The sequence below is a fragment of the Pelophylax lessonae genome (assembly GCF_965119305.1).
Source record: "Pelophylax lessonae genome assembly, chromosome: 5".
NCBI classification, from domain to species: domain Eukaryota; kingdom Metazoa; phylum Chordata; class Amphibia; order Anura; family Ranidae; genus Pelophylax; species Pelophylax lessonae.
The window spans coordinates 326,550,503-326,567,781 of NC_138772.1; the positions used below are offsets into that span (position 1 = coordinate 326,550,503).

A 17,279-nucleotide genomic window follows, 5' to 3' on the forward strand; every position below is an offset into this window, starting at 1 on the left:
AACACTGGACCGGAAGAGGAAGTACCCCCTACCCACCCGCGATCCCTGGCCCTAAATGCCAGCATTTCAAAATTCCTGGCCTTTGAAATGCTGTCATTCCGGCTGGTGGAGACGCAGAGTATCAAGAGCCTTATGGCGGTGGCTGCCCACGGATACGTGGACCAGTAAGCACGGTCAGGGACGTTATATTTCCCTAAAAGCACACTGGGTAAATGCAGTGGCGGCTGGGCCTGAGGCAGATAGCAGTTTGGCGCATGTCCTTCCACCGCCGAGGATTGCAGAGCGCTTCAGTTTGCCTCCTGTTCCTAACTCCTCCTACTCCGCTTCCTCATCCTCTACCGCCTCCTCTTACGGTCAGCGTAACACCTTCACCACCAACTTCAGCACAGCCAGGGGTAAACGACAGCAGGCAGTTTTAAAACTTGCCTGTTTGGGTGAAAAACCACACACCGTGCAGAAGTTGTGGAGGGGCATTGAACTGCAGGCCTATTAGTGGTTGCTGCCAGTGAGCCTCAAGCCTGGTGGTGTACGATAACGGGTGAAATCTCATAGCAGCTCTGGGCCTAGCCGGTTTGACACACATCCCTTGCTTGGTGCATGTGCTGAATTTGGTGGGGCAGAGGTTCCTTAGAAATTACCCAGATATGTCAGAGCTGCTGCACAAAGTGCGGGCCGTCTGTGCGCACTTTCGGCGTTCTCACCCTGCTGCCGCTTGCCTGTCAGCGCTGCAGCGTAACTTTGGCCTTCCCGCTCACCGCCTCATATGTGACGTGCCCACAAGGTGGAACTCCACCATGCACATGCTGGCCAGACTGTGCGAGCAGCAGCAGGCCATAGTGGAGTTACAGCTGCAGCACGCACGCGTGAGTCGCTCTGCGGAACAGCACCACTTCACCACCAATAACTTGGCCACCATGCGAGACCTGTGTGCCTTTTTGCACTGTTTCGAGTACTCCACCAACATGGCCAGTGCCGATGATGCCATTCTCAGCTTAACTATCCCACTTCTATGCCTTCTTGAAAAAACATTTCGGGCAATGATGGAAGAGGATGTGGCACAGGAGGAGGATGAAGAGGTAACATTTCCAAGGCTTTCAGGGCAGTCATTCGCAAGTGGCTCCGAGGGCGGGTTCCTGCACACACAAACACCAGGGACACAATTGTCCAGCGGGGGCACAGTTCTGGAGGATGAGGAGATAGAGGAGGATATGGAATCATGTTCACAGCAGGGTGGCACCCAGGCCAGCTCATGGCCATCACTGGTGCAGCCTGGCACACATGATCGATTACATGCTGCAGTGTCTCCGCAACAACTGCCAAGTTTCCCACATAGTAACTTGTGCTGATTACTGGGTGGCCACCCTGCTGGATTCCCATTACAAGGACAACGTACAGTCCTTAATTCCCTCACTGGAGCGTGATCGGAAGATGCGCGAGTACAAGTGCACGCTGGTAGACGTGCTGCTGGTGGCATTCCCACCTGACAGCGGGGGCACAGTGGAAGCACAAGGCCAAGGCAGGGGAGGAGGAGGAAGAGGTCGTCAATGCTGCCAGGGCACCGCCAGCACCTCAGAAGGCAGGGTTAGCACGGCCGAAATGTGGAAAAGCTTTGTCAGCATGCCACAACAAGCAGCTGTACCAGCAGCTGATATGGAAGGTCTTAGCAGGAGGCAGCATTTCACTAACATGGTGGAGCAGTATGTGTGCACACGCCTAGACGTACTGAATGACGGGTCTTCCCCCTTCAACTTCTGGGTCTCCAAGTTGGGCACATGGCCTGAGCTTGCCCTTTATGCCTTGGAGGCGCTGGCCTGCCCTGCAGCCAGTGTATTATCTGAACGTGTATTTAGCACGGCTGGGGGTGTTATCGCAGACAAGCGCAGCCGCCTGTCCAGAGCCAATGTGGACAAGCTCACGTTCATTAAAATGAACCAGGCATGGATCCCACAGGACTTGTCTGTACCTTGTGCAGAATAGACATGTATACCTGCCTTACCCAGCCATTGCTGGATTTGATCTTTCTTACTCTTTTGGGGTATACCCGAATTTACAATTTTTTTTATTAAAAACCAAAACCAGCGTTGGCTACCTCGTCCTCCTCCTCCACTGCCGCCGCCACTTCCACCTACACTGCCATATCCACCTCCATATCCTCCGCCACCTCAACCTCCTACTCCATATGGGCCTCGTCCTCCTCCTACATCATTCAAGATGATTATTTTTTATTTTTCAATTTTTTATGTTATTTTAAGTTTTTTCCCTATCCACGTTTGTTTGCAGAGCACTTGCCATGCTCTTAAGATGATTTTGCTGCCATTTGCAGCCCTCTAGCCCTTTCCATATCTGTTTTAGAGGCATTTTAGTGCTCAAAAGTTTGGATCTCCATTGACTTCAATGGGGTTCAGGATCGGGACAAAGTTCGCGTTAAGTCCGGGTCACGAACCCGGACTTTTTTTCAAGTTCGGTCGAACCCGCCGAACCCGAACATCCGGGTGTTCGCTCAACTCTATGTGTAATCAGTCAGATCATAATTAGGAAGGCTGAAAAAAAGTAAAAATCTCTTGTATTGCATACAAGAGCATGACTTGTAAGGTAATTACTGGTATGTAATTTTATTCAAGCAACTATTCATACACCTACTTTTCCGCCATTTCTTTATTATTAGGTTTCCTTTTTTAAAACCTCACCCTTTTCTGACAAGTGGCAAGGGATATAAAAGCATGCACTGTTAGAACATGAATATAAGACAGGGGTGCTCAACCTGTGGCCCCCAGATCACATGTGGCCCTCGACCTTAAACCAGGAAAGCACACTCCTCTTTTATCCTGTGGGTTTTGAGTACTTTCTGAAAATGCACCACATCCTCAAGATATAATAGATGTCTATGGCAAAGAGCAGCTAACTCGCATTTAAGCAGCAAGTGCACTGTGCTGGACATAAACCACGGTGCATCAGTGTGAAAGCAGCCTTATAGGGGGCTCAGTACAGTAAGGGCTCATTTACATTTGAAGTTTGGGGGCTGTAAAACCCCCTAGTTGAGACTTCATTTTTACTACACACCTCCAACCACTGGTGTAGCGTCAGGGGTCGCAATGGTGACCCCACCCCATGCTCCATTTGACCCGTGCAGCCTACCTGTCACATTCTGTTTTACACTTGGACAGGAGGGTCTGTGTGGGCAGCATTTAAAGGAACCTATCCTCTTCAATTTCCTCCTACAACCGCTTAAAGCTGGCTTCTCCACCTCTCCCTTTTCAGCGGCTGCAGGAGGAAACAGTTCATTATGCTATTAAAAAAAAAAAAAAAATCTAAATTCTGAACCATTTCAACTCATTGTGCCCTGCCACCCATTACCAAATTACTTAAGTGGCCCTCACTCTTCAAAAGCTTGAGCACCCCTAATGTAAGACATATAGGAGCTGGCGTTCCAACAAGCCACAAGTTGAAAACACTATTTCATACAATAATCCTATGGCTAAGGCACACTGCTTTTTTTTTTTTTTTTAGATAGTGCTAATCTGTATTGATTGCTAAGAAACAAAAATGCACAAAAAGCAAAATGTGCCATAGAAACAAACAAAAATACAATACCTCAAAATATAAGTGGAATTTTATGTAAAAGCTGGATTTCAAGCAGGTAACAAATATGCCAAATAATGGATTCAAATATCATAAAATAAATGCAATAAAGTAAATACCGATATTTGACTTTGTATCAGCCTCGAAACCACTGTATAGCAGCACTAAGACAGAGAGACAGAGGGCTAGAGCTAGGAGTCAATCATGTGTGCTTTTACCCGTGTGCTGACAGACGTGAATGGAGGAATTACTCTTAAGTTCACCTATCGTGCAGGCAATAAGGCATTTCACAATTTATTTTGTAAAGAAAGTACATTAGCATGTAACCTAATAATTACCTATGGCTAAGGTTGAAGAGTAAATAGGGACAAAGCTTTCACTGTTTTTTTTTTTTTTTTTTTTTTTTAGCGGCTTGCCTGTTTTCTCAGTCTAGACCGTTGCAGCATGTAGACCATAGCCACCAATAAATAGAGTTGCATTTTAAGTGTAGCCTTAGGTGAAAATAATTATGGGATCGCTTCTGGCAAAGGAGAGAGCTAGAGGTAAAATAAAATCCTGGAGCTTATTTGTGCCATTTTCTGCATGTTGTAAGAAGCTCAGCTCATGTAATAAACAGGACAGGAAGAAAAGTGTAGGAACCAATAGCAACCAATCATAATATACTTTACAAAAGCCAGACCAGTACATGATTGTTTGTGACTGTTAGCAACGTGCACCACAATTCATATGTTGTGCATTGCTTCTACCACTGTTTCATTGAATAAACCCATTGCTGTGTAATATATGGATACTAGGAAGTGATATGAAGTGGCCAAGTATATTTATTGATCTATACCTAGATATCAATAAAAGGGCAGGTCTGTGACAGGCTGTTCAAAGAGAAGTCACTACTTCCTGATCACTATGGACTGATATCTTTCAGTTTTCCTTGTATAGGATGACTTTGAATAGTTGGTATTTGCACTAATTCCCTCAGATTGCCCTCTAAATACATTTTCTTGAAACGGCACAAAATCAAACAAATAATTGCTAACTCTCCATTTACCCCTATGCAGGTGCGATAGCGTGTGCAGTTAATGTGTGTTTTGCGAGTGACAACATTTGCTGCAATAGGGCAGCCTATCCTTTGAGAGCTTTCACCTTTCTAATTAGAACACATTACACCAGAACACTGGTACTTTTGTACCATGCATTCTGGTGCACTAAAATACATGTGTCTTATTAAGGTACATTGGGATGCCATTAAAGCACAACTAAACTGTATCTAAGCACCACAAACTGAAAACACTTTGTAATTCCTTTTTATAAAACTTGTTTTATGGAAAATAAAAAGAGATTCATAAATGTTATACATATGTAGCACCCTCCTAGGTAGTAGCTAGGAAAACCTATAAGGGGGGCCCTGCCTGCTTATTGGGGGGGGGGCTGATTGTTCAGCTAGGCTGTCATGTGTTTCCAGGTGTGCCTGTTGAGCTTGGGGAGTCTCCCCACTGTGTCCAATGAGGGCTCTCATTGGACGGTGGAGGAAACCTGTCCAATAGCACACTAGGGCTTAAATCTATCCCAGAGGGCTGAATCTGCCGCAATGCATCCTGGAAAGGGATATAAGTCTGAGGGGAGCACATGACAGGGTGTCTTTGGTGGGAAGCAGAGTCCCAGGAGGATGGTGACGGCTAACTTTCCTCCTGTAAGTGGTAGTGAAGGTGTCCTTGGCGGTCGGCCTGAAGGACAGAAGGTTGAGCTGAGCTGCAGAGAGGGATCCAGTGTGCTGAGGACCGAGTGGAACTGCTGGGGCAGAAGTTTCCAGGAAAGCAGTGTCGTGAGTACTGTAAACTGCCCAGGGGTCTGCCCAGGATAGGGGACCACTCCAGAAGGTCAGAGGGATCCAGGAGCCAGCTACCCATTAGAGGGGGCTTGGAAAGGGGGTGCCAGTGCTTAAGCCCTGAAGATAAGTGTGTGCGAAAGAGGGTGCTGGTGCAGGCCCTGAAGTGTTAAGCAATGCAGCAGTCTTATAAGTAGCTAACTCAATGAAGATGGGTAAAGTAAGCTTTAACTAGGACTTTGTGCCACATGAAAGTGTCAGAAGTCAGTTCAGCGTTAACAGACAGCAAGTCATCGTTAACCAGCGTCATCCGGCGTTGACCGGCATCCAGCCAGCGTCAAGTCAGTGCTAATAGGCGTTTTTTAGTTGTCCCACTAAAATTGTGCATAGTTGAGCAAGAGGAGTATCCCACTCATCCTTTCTCCCATCCAAGTTCACAATAAACATAAAAAACTAAAGATACTGGACTGTTCCTTGTCTCAGTGCTCACACTTGGAGAACATGCTTAAATGTGCTGTTGTTGTTAGCGGTAACCCTGGCGGACCCATAACCAGCAAAATGGCTGGGAATCCTGCTACACATTTAAAAGGCATATAAGAACATATCAATAGTCAAAATCTTGCCCAATGACAAGGCTTATACAGGAAATCGGCAGATGAAAGGTACAAAAATTATTTACTGCACATCTGGTATAATAGGTAAATGAGATAAAGGCTTTCAGAAACACGCATCTTAATTGGTCACATCTGCTTGACCAATTACCTAAAACAGTAAACAGACCAGAGTAGATCGTACCATATTCAAAACCCTGCTTCTCGTGCAGGGTGAGCAAATGCAATCATCTGAGATAATAATAACAATATGTGCAGCGCTAATGAATGGTTACTATATGGCAATCATTAGCGAAACCTTATATCTGTGTAGATTTCATATACATATGCAAATAATAAAAATCAAAAAACTACAAATACTTGTGTGTAAAGTAAAGAAAAGTGACAGAGTGAGCAATATTAAATCACATCATCATGAAAATGGCATTGCTTTAAATAAAAACAATGCAGAAAAATGAGTCCTTGTGTATCAGAATGAGGGGTGAATCAACTGATCTTAAAAACCGTGCTCCAAGAATGAATACTGAGTAAAGATAGGAAAAGTATTGCTGTGAAAAAGTCCACCACCAATCACATAAGGAGGCTAACCGGAATGAGTGAACCCAATTTGGCATATGACTAATGGGCCGACTCATGCGTTGGTATGTGTACACCCGATAGGCAGGGAAAAACTATATGTGGCTCCTCACATCAATCTCCTTATAACTCTCTTGTGCTTTTTTAACCACCATCAATGGAAGGATTATGTAGAGAACACTCTCAGAGGACTCCAGATGATGTCTAAGTAGACAAAACGCGTTAGGTCGAGTCCTGTCCATGCCATTGCGTACATTTGCTGTATACAGATCTATTTGAAAGCGCTTTTTTATCAACTTAATTGTAAGTGTTCTGAACTTTTAATAACACCCTCATTGTATGGTTTAGCACTATGTGGAGGTTTTTTGTTTCCTCTCTTTGATGACTTATCTACTTGGAGACTATTGGAGAATATTAATTTAAGCCTGAGAGTGTTCTCTGCATAATCCTTCCATTGGTGGTGGTTAAAGAGTATACCAGTACAAGAGAATTTTAAGGAGATTGATGTGAGGAGCCACATATAGTTTTTCCTTGTTTATTGGGTGTACACATACCAACGCATGAGTCGAGCCATTAGGCGTATTTCAAATTGGGTCCATTCCCTCCGGTAAGCCTCCTTATGTGATTGGTGGTGGACTTTTTCACAGCAATATTTTTCCTATCTTCACTCAGTATTCGTTCTTGGAGCACGGTTTTTAAGATTGGTTGATTCACACTCATTCTAATACACAAATACTCAATTTTTCTGCATTATTTTTATTTAAAGCAATGCCATTTTCATGATGATGTGATTTAATATTGCTCAGTCTGTCACTTTTTTTTACTTTACATTTAGAGTTTTACATTTAGAGTTTTAGATTTTTATTATTTGAATATGTATATGATATCTACACAAATATAAGGTTTCACTAATGGTTACCATATTGTAATCATTCATTAGCGCTGCACATATTGTTAACATTATTGTTTGCACTAGTTCGGTGTTGTGCTGGCTGCTTGCTTGGACATTAGCGCAGTATTTACTTGTATTTTGTAATCATCTGAGATAGTCATTAAATTCCTACAGATGCAGAAAAAGCATTTGATAGGGTGGCGTGGGACTTTTTGTTGCATACCTGTAAACATATTGGATTGGGAACCAATATGCTGCAGTGGATCCAAATGCTATACTCCAAACCTACAGCCAGGGTAAAGGTTAATAATGTGCTATCTACCCCGTTTTCACTACAAAATGGCACAAGACAGGGCTGCCCACTTTCACCCCTCCTGTTTATAATCACGTTAGAACCACTTATTAGAACCATTAATATGACACCAGACATTCATGGTTTCCATAGGGGAACAAGAGAGTTCAAATTATCAGCCTATGCTGATGACCTCTTATTTTTCATCTCCCAACCACATATATCCATTCCTAACTTGAACAATCAATTCAAACTCTACAGATTTCTATCCAATTTCAAAATCAATCATAGTAAATCCGAGGCACTAAACTTGACCCTTTCTCCTGACTCACTAAAACTCACAAGAGACAATTGCCCCTATAGATGGGAGTCGCATGCTCTAAAATATCTGGGCATCAAACTAACCCCCAATCTAGAAAACCTGGTTGAAAAAAATCTTAACCCCCCTCATAAAACAAATTGCTAATGACCTTAAGAAATGGAACATTAAGACCTTCTCATGGTTTGGTAGAGCCTCAATAATTAAAATGACGGTGCTGCCTAGGCTCCTCTACGTTTTCCACGCCCTCCCGGTCCAGATTCCTGCCTTTTATTTCCGCAAACTAGCCAACCTTCAAAGAACATTTGTCTGGGCTAACAAAAAGCCACGGATTAGACTCAAATTCCTACACCTATCAAAATTATCCGGAGGGATTGGCCTCCCGGATTTCCACAGATACTATCAAGCCACACATCTGACGAGAGTTCTGGACTGGCATTGCCATGCTGGGAACAAGGACTGGGTGGGTATAGAATTGGGATGGAGCACTACTCCACCACATCATCTCCTCTGGACAAGCATCAGCAATATGCCGTCGGAAATTAGGTCACATCCCCTAATAGCTAACACTTTAAAAAATTTTCAGAAAATTGCGACTAAACACAATATATCACCAAGTCCAAGCCCAATCATGCCTTTATTAAACAACCCTGACTTCCAACCTGGTATTAAAAACCAATCCCTGACCACGCAACAAGAAACTGGGTCAGGACCTATCAGGATTAAACATTGTCTCCGTGATACAACACTTAAATCCTTCCACGAATTAAAACAAGAATGTTCTGCAGGTGTGCCCTTAAATTTCTGGACATATTTGCAACTATGTGATTATATCATGCGTAAGAAGCTCAACGAGGCAGCATCCAGACCACTGACTGATTTTGAAGAGCTTTGCATCCAGGGGGAACGAGTTGAGGGAGCAACATCTCAATCCTATAAAAGACTAATTGCTACGCCTCCTGATTTCAGGGACCCATATAAAGCGCTATGGGAAAAAGATTTAGGTTGCTCCTTTACCTCGGCCCAATGGGAGAAAGCATGTTATTTTTCTCATAAATGCTCACTGAGCACTAAGCTACAGGAGACATCCTATAAGATTAGGACGCAGTGGTACCACACTCCAACTAAATTACTTCAATGGTCCAAACATACTTCAGAAATTTGTTGGAGATGTGGCCTAGAACCTGGCACCTTTCTTCATTTATGGTGGGACTGTATAGCACTACAGAAATTCTGGAAGGAAATTCAGAAATGGGTGAAACATATCACCGAGACAAAGTTGACACTAGATGCAGCCTGCTGCCTCTTACACATAAATTCATACCCATACAAAAAATATAAAAAGTCGTTGACACGACACCTCCTAAATGCAGCTAAATCCTTAATTCCATTATCATGGAACTCGAAAAATGTACCCACACTTAATGACTGGCTTGTTAAAGTAGGACATATTCACGAAATGGAAGAAACACTTGCCATTAAAAATGAAAGGAATGATTTGTTTCATAAACAATGGTACCCCTGGAGAATTTTTACAGTATCACAGGAATACTTAGATCTCAAGAAAAGCTGAATGTAAGGTTGAAATTGAAAGTCATATGCTGTCAAAACATCAGAGCTTTTCCCCCACCCCCCCCCTTTCCTCCCCCTTCTTCCCTTCTCTTCTTTCTAGTCCTTTCTATACTTTCCAATACTTCTATATATCTTAGATGGACCTCTGCTTTAGGCCCATCTGTGATGTACCTTTGGAAAACAGTAACTATGAGAATCAAAACTTATATATAAGTAATTCTAAGTTAAGGAGCAAATGAGTATGTACCAAATATTTTCTTCTACAATATTTATAAGAATTCATACTTTGTATTCGCAATGATGTAATGCTCCATAACATTTGTTACTGAAAGAGATTTTATTTTTATCTTATGTTGAGTGCATGTAGCACTTTATTCATTGTATTGCACTATGTATGCCCCTTGTATTTTTTCTAAATAAAGTTTATTATTGTGAAAAAAAAAAAAAAAAATTCCTGAAACCATAAAGGTATTATTATCGTTGTCGCCTTTGTATTATCCATCAGAATTCTGACCTTATTATTGTAAAAAAAAAAAGGGGAAAAGAAAAAAAGAGTGAAAAGGGGGTAAAAACCAACTCGCCAAGTGGTAGTGGGGCCTTTGAGGGTTTCAACTATAATGGAGGACCCCAAATTTTGGTAAACTTAGTTGGGCACCCCCTAGCCTCACAAGTCAACATATATACCAGGAGAATTTGATTGATTAGGCGATGCCACAGACCAATATGTAAGGGTTCAGACCATATTCAATATAATACAATTGTTTTTCTGGCATAATAAAGCAGTATACAAAAAAAAATAATTGGTCTTGGTAGGAAGCTCAACATCTTCAAACACACCTAGAAGGCACCATTTGAAGGCTTGAAGGCTTCTGGGCTTCTAAAATGAATGCAATGAAAAGTGACTGCTGACCAGAGCGGTCTGACCTTATTACAGGACCATACCATATGGAGGAAGTCCCCCTGTTCTAATTCACACTTATGGCAAGTTGGCAGGGGGGGTTTGCTTATGCATTAAAAATAGACTTTTGGGGGTAAAGTATGTTCAATCTAGATATCTTACCTGTAATAATTTGTCCGTGGCAGAGATGATTGTATCAGGAAGGATATGAAATGTAATTAATTTTTAATATGCAAAGCAAACTCACCCATCCATCCTTCTATCCATGCCTTTTTTTTTTGAGAAACCACTTTGAAAAAAAAAATAGCATTTCAAGATGTGGCCATCTTGAGTAAGATTAGATCATTCATATAGCACTAACTTTTTGGAAATGATCTGCCCTTAGCTCAGGCATGCAGGCAGAAGTGCATGTTAGCTGAGAAAGCCTCTCCTCCCCTTCTGCCAATTAATGAAAAAAAAAAGGCAGTGAAGACTTCACGGATGTATGTCCGGTTTTGCACGCATTTCCCCAGTGCACATATCTAAACTACGTTTTAATGGCTTAAAAAACAAACTCAGTTGAGGGTTTACATAATTACATTATGACATAGTTGGACAAATATACAGCTGAAAAAAAAAAAAGAAATACATACAACTGCGGATCCAACACGACTGATCTTGATAGGGTTTCCTCTTCCTGAGAGATCTAATTCAGCTTTGTCCATTAAATATAGGCAAGCGTCAAGTATCTGCTCTTCAAACTGAAATGACATCAGATAGTATTTTTCTTGAATTGTCAAACAGAGTGACCCATGAGTAAATTATGCTGATTCCCTATTCAGATGCAATCTACGGTATATTCATGGTAACCATTTTTATTGCTTCAGTCTTAATCAGTTTACATCCTATGGTTTTTGAAGGGAATATAAAATGGTTACATACAGTCTGTTGATCGGGACAAAATGTGAACATTTTTTTAAGAGGTGATGTGAAAATTAGAAGTACAATACAGGTTAGATGTAAATATTTTTTATATTTACTCTTTCCTTTTTTTACAATAATGCTTCCTGCTTTGTTGAAATAAAAAACTGTTTACAGAGTTTCATCTCTGAAACTAAAAATACACATCCAGACGAATGGGCCAGTGGGGTGACACTTTCCACTCCATACCTTTTTTGTTTGTGGATACATGCAAACTTTTAACTTGAATGAAGTACAAACAAACAGAGGTGAAACATTTTCCATTATGGGTTTTCAACACTGTTAGAGATCATGTTATTAATCAAGCTAATTTGCTTCAATTTTGCTGCTCGCAAATATCAGAAAAACACCCGAAAAATGAGTAGATGTTGAGAAAATTCCATTTATACAAGAAGTAAGAAAGTGCTACACTATTGGTCAGAGAGTCCAAATATATGTTTTATTACATAATCAATAAAAATAAAAAAAATCCAACACAATGGGATGCCCCCTCTTCATCAGGACAAATGTATTGTATGATCTCAAATGTGGTTGGACTCCATTGAAATACATCAATAGTTTTATAATACATGACATGAATTTCTGCCACTGGCAGTGTGTGCAGTAGGGTGTTTGGTTAGAGTGGTTAGAGCTTTCAATTAGAGAGAGACAGCCTGAGAATAAACTGTTTCTGTTTTGCTTTCTGTTAAGAAAACCCATTTTCTTAGATACAGAGTACAGTACATGTAATTTGTGAAAAATACAGTTTTAGAACGAAATAATGGAAAAAAATATATAAAAAACCCCATTTGTTTAAAAACGAATATGAGCATAAAACAAGTTAAGTGTCAAAAAACTTTTTGTAAGGGTCAGGGGGAAAGATATCCCACTGACCAAAAGGAAACCCTTAACTTGGACTATACAGTCCAGTACTTTAACAAACTTAATTAGTCAATCAAAATAGTCCTGAGACTGAAATGCAAACTATGACAAAGTTAAGTTTTGTATGTAGAATGCAAGGTGGAACAATATAAAGCTGTGTTGATTTAGTCTGACAGTGGGGTGTCAGAACACCAGGAATTCTCAGATGTAGAGTAGGGGGACATCCAAGCAGGCACAAGACTTCAGCATATCTGAGGGAAAAACACAGTATTTTATGTGGTTGCTGGCACTGATAAACCATTGAAGGCAAAGACTGTGGCTGTAGCTTGCATAGCACATTGCAGAGACCCGGGTCTAGGTCCTATTATTGTCTTCTGTGGTCTCTTCTAGAAGGAGTCGCCCAGATCGGGGGTGGACGATTGGTGGATGGCACCCTTGGTAGTACAGAAGCATCCAGGAGGCTCAGCTTCTATAATTTACCTCTTTGTCTTAATTTCTCTCTCCCTCTTTATTGTAGGTCTTTGTGCTTCAGAATGCAATGAAGGCAAACCAGGACTGGTGAGAAAGGCTAGCAGCAGGGTGCTGTACAAACCTTCCTGAAAACCTCACAGCACCCTGTCTCATTCCTCCTAGAGAGCCCTCAGCCCTGATGCAAGCAGTAGGCTGGCTCTTGGGACAGGTTATGCAAACATGAAGATGTCTTAATGGGCAAGTGTCAGTTTGGAGAAGTGATAGGTAATTCCCACATGTGATGCTGAGCCTCCATGATGTAAATAACTGAAATCCAATGAATGAATGGGGCAGGCCTGGGACATAAAATCTGATGAGAAAAGTCATGACAAGGAGTGGGAGGGGATGCCCCCCCCCCCCCGCTGCCTTCCACGGCTCGCCCGGTTCTCCCGTCCCACGGGAGACCCGGACCAGTTTCCCCAGGCATTCAAATAAAGTACTGTAGTCTTACCGTAGATTACATGGAGCAGAGGGAGCATGGGAGGAGCTAGAGTGCAGAAGGCTGGAGGGGCAGAATTCAGTTTAGCTGGTGAGGTGGAGCTGGGTGAAGCTGGATGGCAGATGGCAGACGGCTAGAGACTGAGGCGATCAGAGCCAAGTGCCTGGTTTCGGCCAAACATCGGGCAACCAGCCCTCATGGCCACTGTCCTTGGCAAGACACCGCCAAAGATCCGATCAAAGCCGCATTCGGCCCTGATCGGGTCTCCATGTAAAAACCTGGAAGTGATGTCATGACATCACTTCCGGGTACTCGGCGCCAGTTTAAAAAAAATGACAGCATTCAAAACAGCCAAACTTGCCTGTTTTGAATGCTTTTAAGTGCAGAGGAGGGGTTTGGGGTCTTTAGACCCCCAGGTCCCTCCACAACAGTACCTGTCAAGTGTAAAAAAAAAAAATTAAACATTTTAAATGTACAAATATATCTGCCAATTGAGCCAATGAGGAGGGAGAGGGGGCAGGGCCAGGCTGCGGCTCTGTGTCTGAATGAACACGGAGCTGCGGCTTGGCTCAGGTGACCCCATAGCAAGCTTCTTACTGTGATGGCACTCAACGGGAGGGAGGGGCCAGGAGCACAGAAGAGGGATTCGAGAGAAGGAGGATCTGGGCTGCTCTGTGCAAAACCAACTGCACAGACCAGGTAAGTATTTATTTATTTTAGGTACTTATATAGCGCTGTCAATTTACGCAGTGCTTTACATATACATTGTCATCAGTCCCTACCCTCAAGGAGCTTACAATCTAAGGTCCCTAACTCACATTCATACATACACATACTAGGGCCAATTAAGACAGGAGCCAATTAACCTACCAGCATATCTTTGGAGTGTTGTAGGAAACTGTAGTACCCCCAGGAAACCCACGCAGGCACAGGGAGAACATGCAAATGCCAGGCAGATAGAGTCGTAATTGGGAATTTTAATCAGCGACCCTTTTGCTGCTAGGTGAAAATGCTAACCACTACACCACTGTGCCGCCCATAACATGTGTTTTATTTTTAACAAAAAATACTTTTTATTTTACTTTAAAATCACTTTAGGACACATACAGTGGATCAAGCTCTGAAAGGTTTCTTGATGACTACAGTCCTATACTCACAACATATAGCAGAAATAATGTGTATAAACATTGATTTATGAATTCAAAAGCTTCTTTTATACACTGCAGTCTATCATCATGTTCAGAAAAGCTTTCCTTTTTACACTGCGTATATTCCATCAACTTATGAAATTAATATTACATGACAAGCTTCAAGCACACTAATTCACAAGATTCTCACCTGCCCATACTCCCAGGGTCGTCTCTTAATATTATTCAGTTCTCCATGAAAAATGACACCCACGTCATTCATTACATATTCTTCTATTTCCTTTGCATCATCCATGTAAACAGCATCCTCTATGTAGGAGAGCACAAAAATCGAAAATTGTTGCAAATCTTTATAAGGATATGTTTTTTAAATACATTTACAAATGCAAATGTACAAATGAAAATAAAAAACACAAGTTTGCAATACAAATTATAGGCATCAAAGGCTACGCTACCTCAAAAGGATATATTGATTAGCCATGTTGTTTTTTTTTTTTCATTTATTTATTATAATAAATCAAAATGTGTGCTCACTACATGATGCTCAAATTTCCTTTAGAAAAGTCTAAGCTATCCTATGATCACTTTAGCCTAGGAACTGTTTGTTTGAGCAGCTGTATGGAGGTCCAGTGGGATTTAGGGCGGAAACCACTTGGCTATCTTATACAGCTGGGGATCATCACTTAGCAAAGGACCTGAGTTGATCAGCTACTGGGCTTCTAGTTCTGCACCAGAGCTACTACATTGTTGGAGCTTAAGAGCTTGAAGCAATGTGTTTTTAGGTTTTAAGATAAGCTCCACCCTTATCACTGTTTTGTCAGAGCAGTATAGCATTCAAATTTGTAAATTTAAAGTGTATCTCCACTTTTGAAGCCAAATTGGAATAACACCTACTTTATATTTGTTACATATCCCCATTCACTTAGCACATCTTAAAAAAAAAATTGCAGCTTAACTTTTTAGATGCTTTGTTTTGGACCCTCCAGCAAGGAAAATTTTGTGGGCGGCTGTTATTGCCATGGTTAACCCTGTCTGCAGTGGCGGCTGGGGGGGGGGGGAATCTACCACCCCCTCCCTCCTCCCCCCTCCCGGGACAGATGGCTGACAGCCAGCATCCTTACCTGCTCCTTCCCCGAACGGCTGTGAGTATCCTCACGACTCCTCCCTCTTCCTGGCCAATGGCCAGTAAAATCGCTTCTCTTTTCAGCCAATCAGGAAATGGGTCTCATGGCCCGCTTCCTGATTGGCTGGGAGGAAAATCAGTGTAATAATAGCGAATATTCATTCGCTATTGTCATACAACTGGGTGGGCTCAGGGCACAGTGCTCTGCGCCCCAAGCCCATCCTTTTTTTAAGCCTATTAGAGCCTCTGGCTCTTATCACGTGCTTAAAATAAATAAATAACGTAATTGGAATCCATGCGTCCGGCGCCCTGCATGTAGATTAGGGGGCCGTACGCATGGATGGGGGGGCGGCCCTCAATGGATGGGCCGCCACTGCCTTTCTGTATTGTGCAGGCAGATCTTCATTATCAATTGTACCTAGAGTTGAACCCTGTCTGCCCTAACAAAGGATACAGGTGCAGAATCTAGGCTTTTTCAATTGTTTGTTAATGAGGATAGGTTTGGGACAGGCTCTCACTGCCTATATTCAAAGTACCTTGCAGTCGTCCATGACAGCTTGTCCTATTAAACATTTAAAAGGTAAGAAATATTTTCTAAAAATGTTTTCCTAGTGTGAATGGGAACACCAAACAAACATACAGTGGGGTTTTCCCCAAACAAACTGCAAAAGTGGAAATATGTTTTAAGCATTCCAGTTCAGTGTATAAATGCACTATATTCATTATTAACGGCATTCCGATGCACCAAGGTGGTTGAAAAAAAAAAAAAAAACACATGACCCTATTTTGGCAGCACAGTGCATCATCATGTACATCATCATGTACAATATGTGCTTTTTGGGGCTCTGCAGTGCAATGTGCTCTACTGTACAATGAACTGGGGTGCCTTTAACCACTAATGACGATAAAACACATCACACATAGGGGTTGATTTGCTAAAGACAAATAGACTATGCACTTTGTAAGGGCATTTGCTCCACAGCTAAGTAAATGGGGGACTCTGCTGACTTCCAACATCCTTTCATGTATAAGCAAAAATTCTATATATTTTTTCCTTGCTTGTGATTGGGCATTCTTTGCAACGTGAAGCTTCACCTCATTTACTAACCTCTGGAGCAAATACCCTTGCAGAGGGCAACTGTACTTGCAAAGTGCACAGTCTATTTGCCTTAAGTAAATCAACTCCATAGAGCAGGTGTGTTGCCATGCATTGCAGAAATTCACATCAGCACCCAAGTATGAATATAAAGTAATACTAAAGTCTTGTTTTTTTTTTTTTGTTTCAAAATAACAAATATGTTATACTTACCTCCTCTGGGCAGTTTGTTTTTTACAGGGCAGACCAGATTCTCCTCTTCTTGGGTCCCTCTTCGGCGCTCCTGGCCCCTCCCTCCACAGCAAGCAGCTTGCTATGGGGGACACCTGAGCCAACCTGCAGCTCTGTGTGTCCATTCAGACATGGAACCGTGGCCAGGCCCTGCCCCCTCTCTTTCCTCAATGGTTCACTGATTTTGATTGACAGCAGCAGGAGCCAATGGCAACTGCTGCTGTGTCTCAGCCAATGAGAAGGGAGAGTCCCGGACAGCCGAGTCTCTCGTGCAACATCGCTGGACTGAGACGGGGCTCAGGTAAGTATTAGGGGGGCTGCTGCAAACAGAAGGCTTTTTATCTTAATAC

At 42.4% G+C, this 17,279-nt stretch overlaps 1 protein-coding gene across 1 annotated transcript in view; it reads right to left on the reverse strand.

The window, feature by feature from the left end:
- Positions 1 to 17,279, reverse strand: part of F13A1 (coagulation factor XIII A chain) — a 202,710-nt gene that overhangs the window by 112,094 nt on the left and 73,337 nt on the right. Inside the window, exons 5-6 of the mRNA XM_082259899.1 lie at positions 14,670 to 14,788; positions 11,194 to 11,301 (exon numbers count right to left, since the gene is read on the reverse strand). Coding sequence (XP_082116025.1) covers positions 11,194 to 11,301; positions 14,670 to 14,788 — 227 coding nt within the window. The remainder of the gene's footprint in view (positions 1 to 11,193; positions 11,302 to 14,669; positions 14,789 to 17,279) is intronic.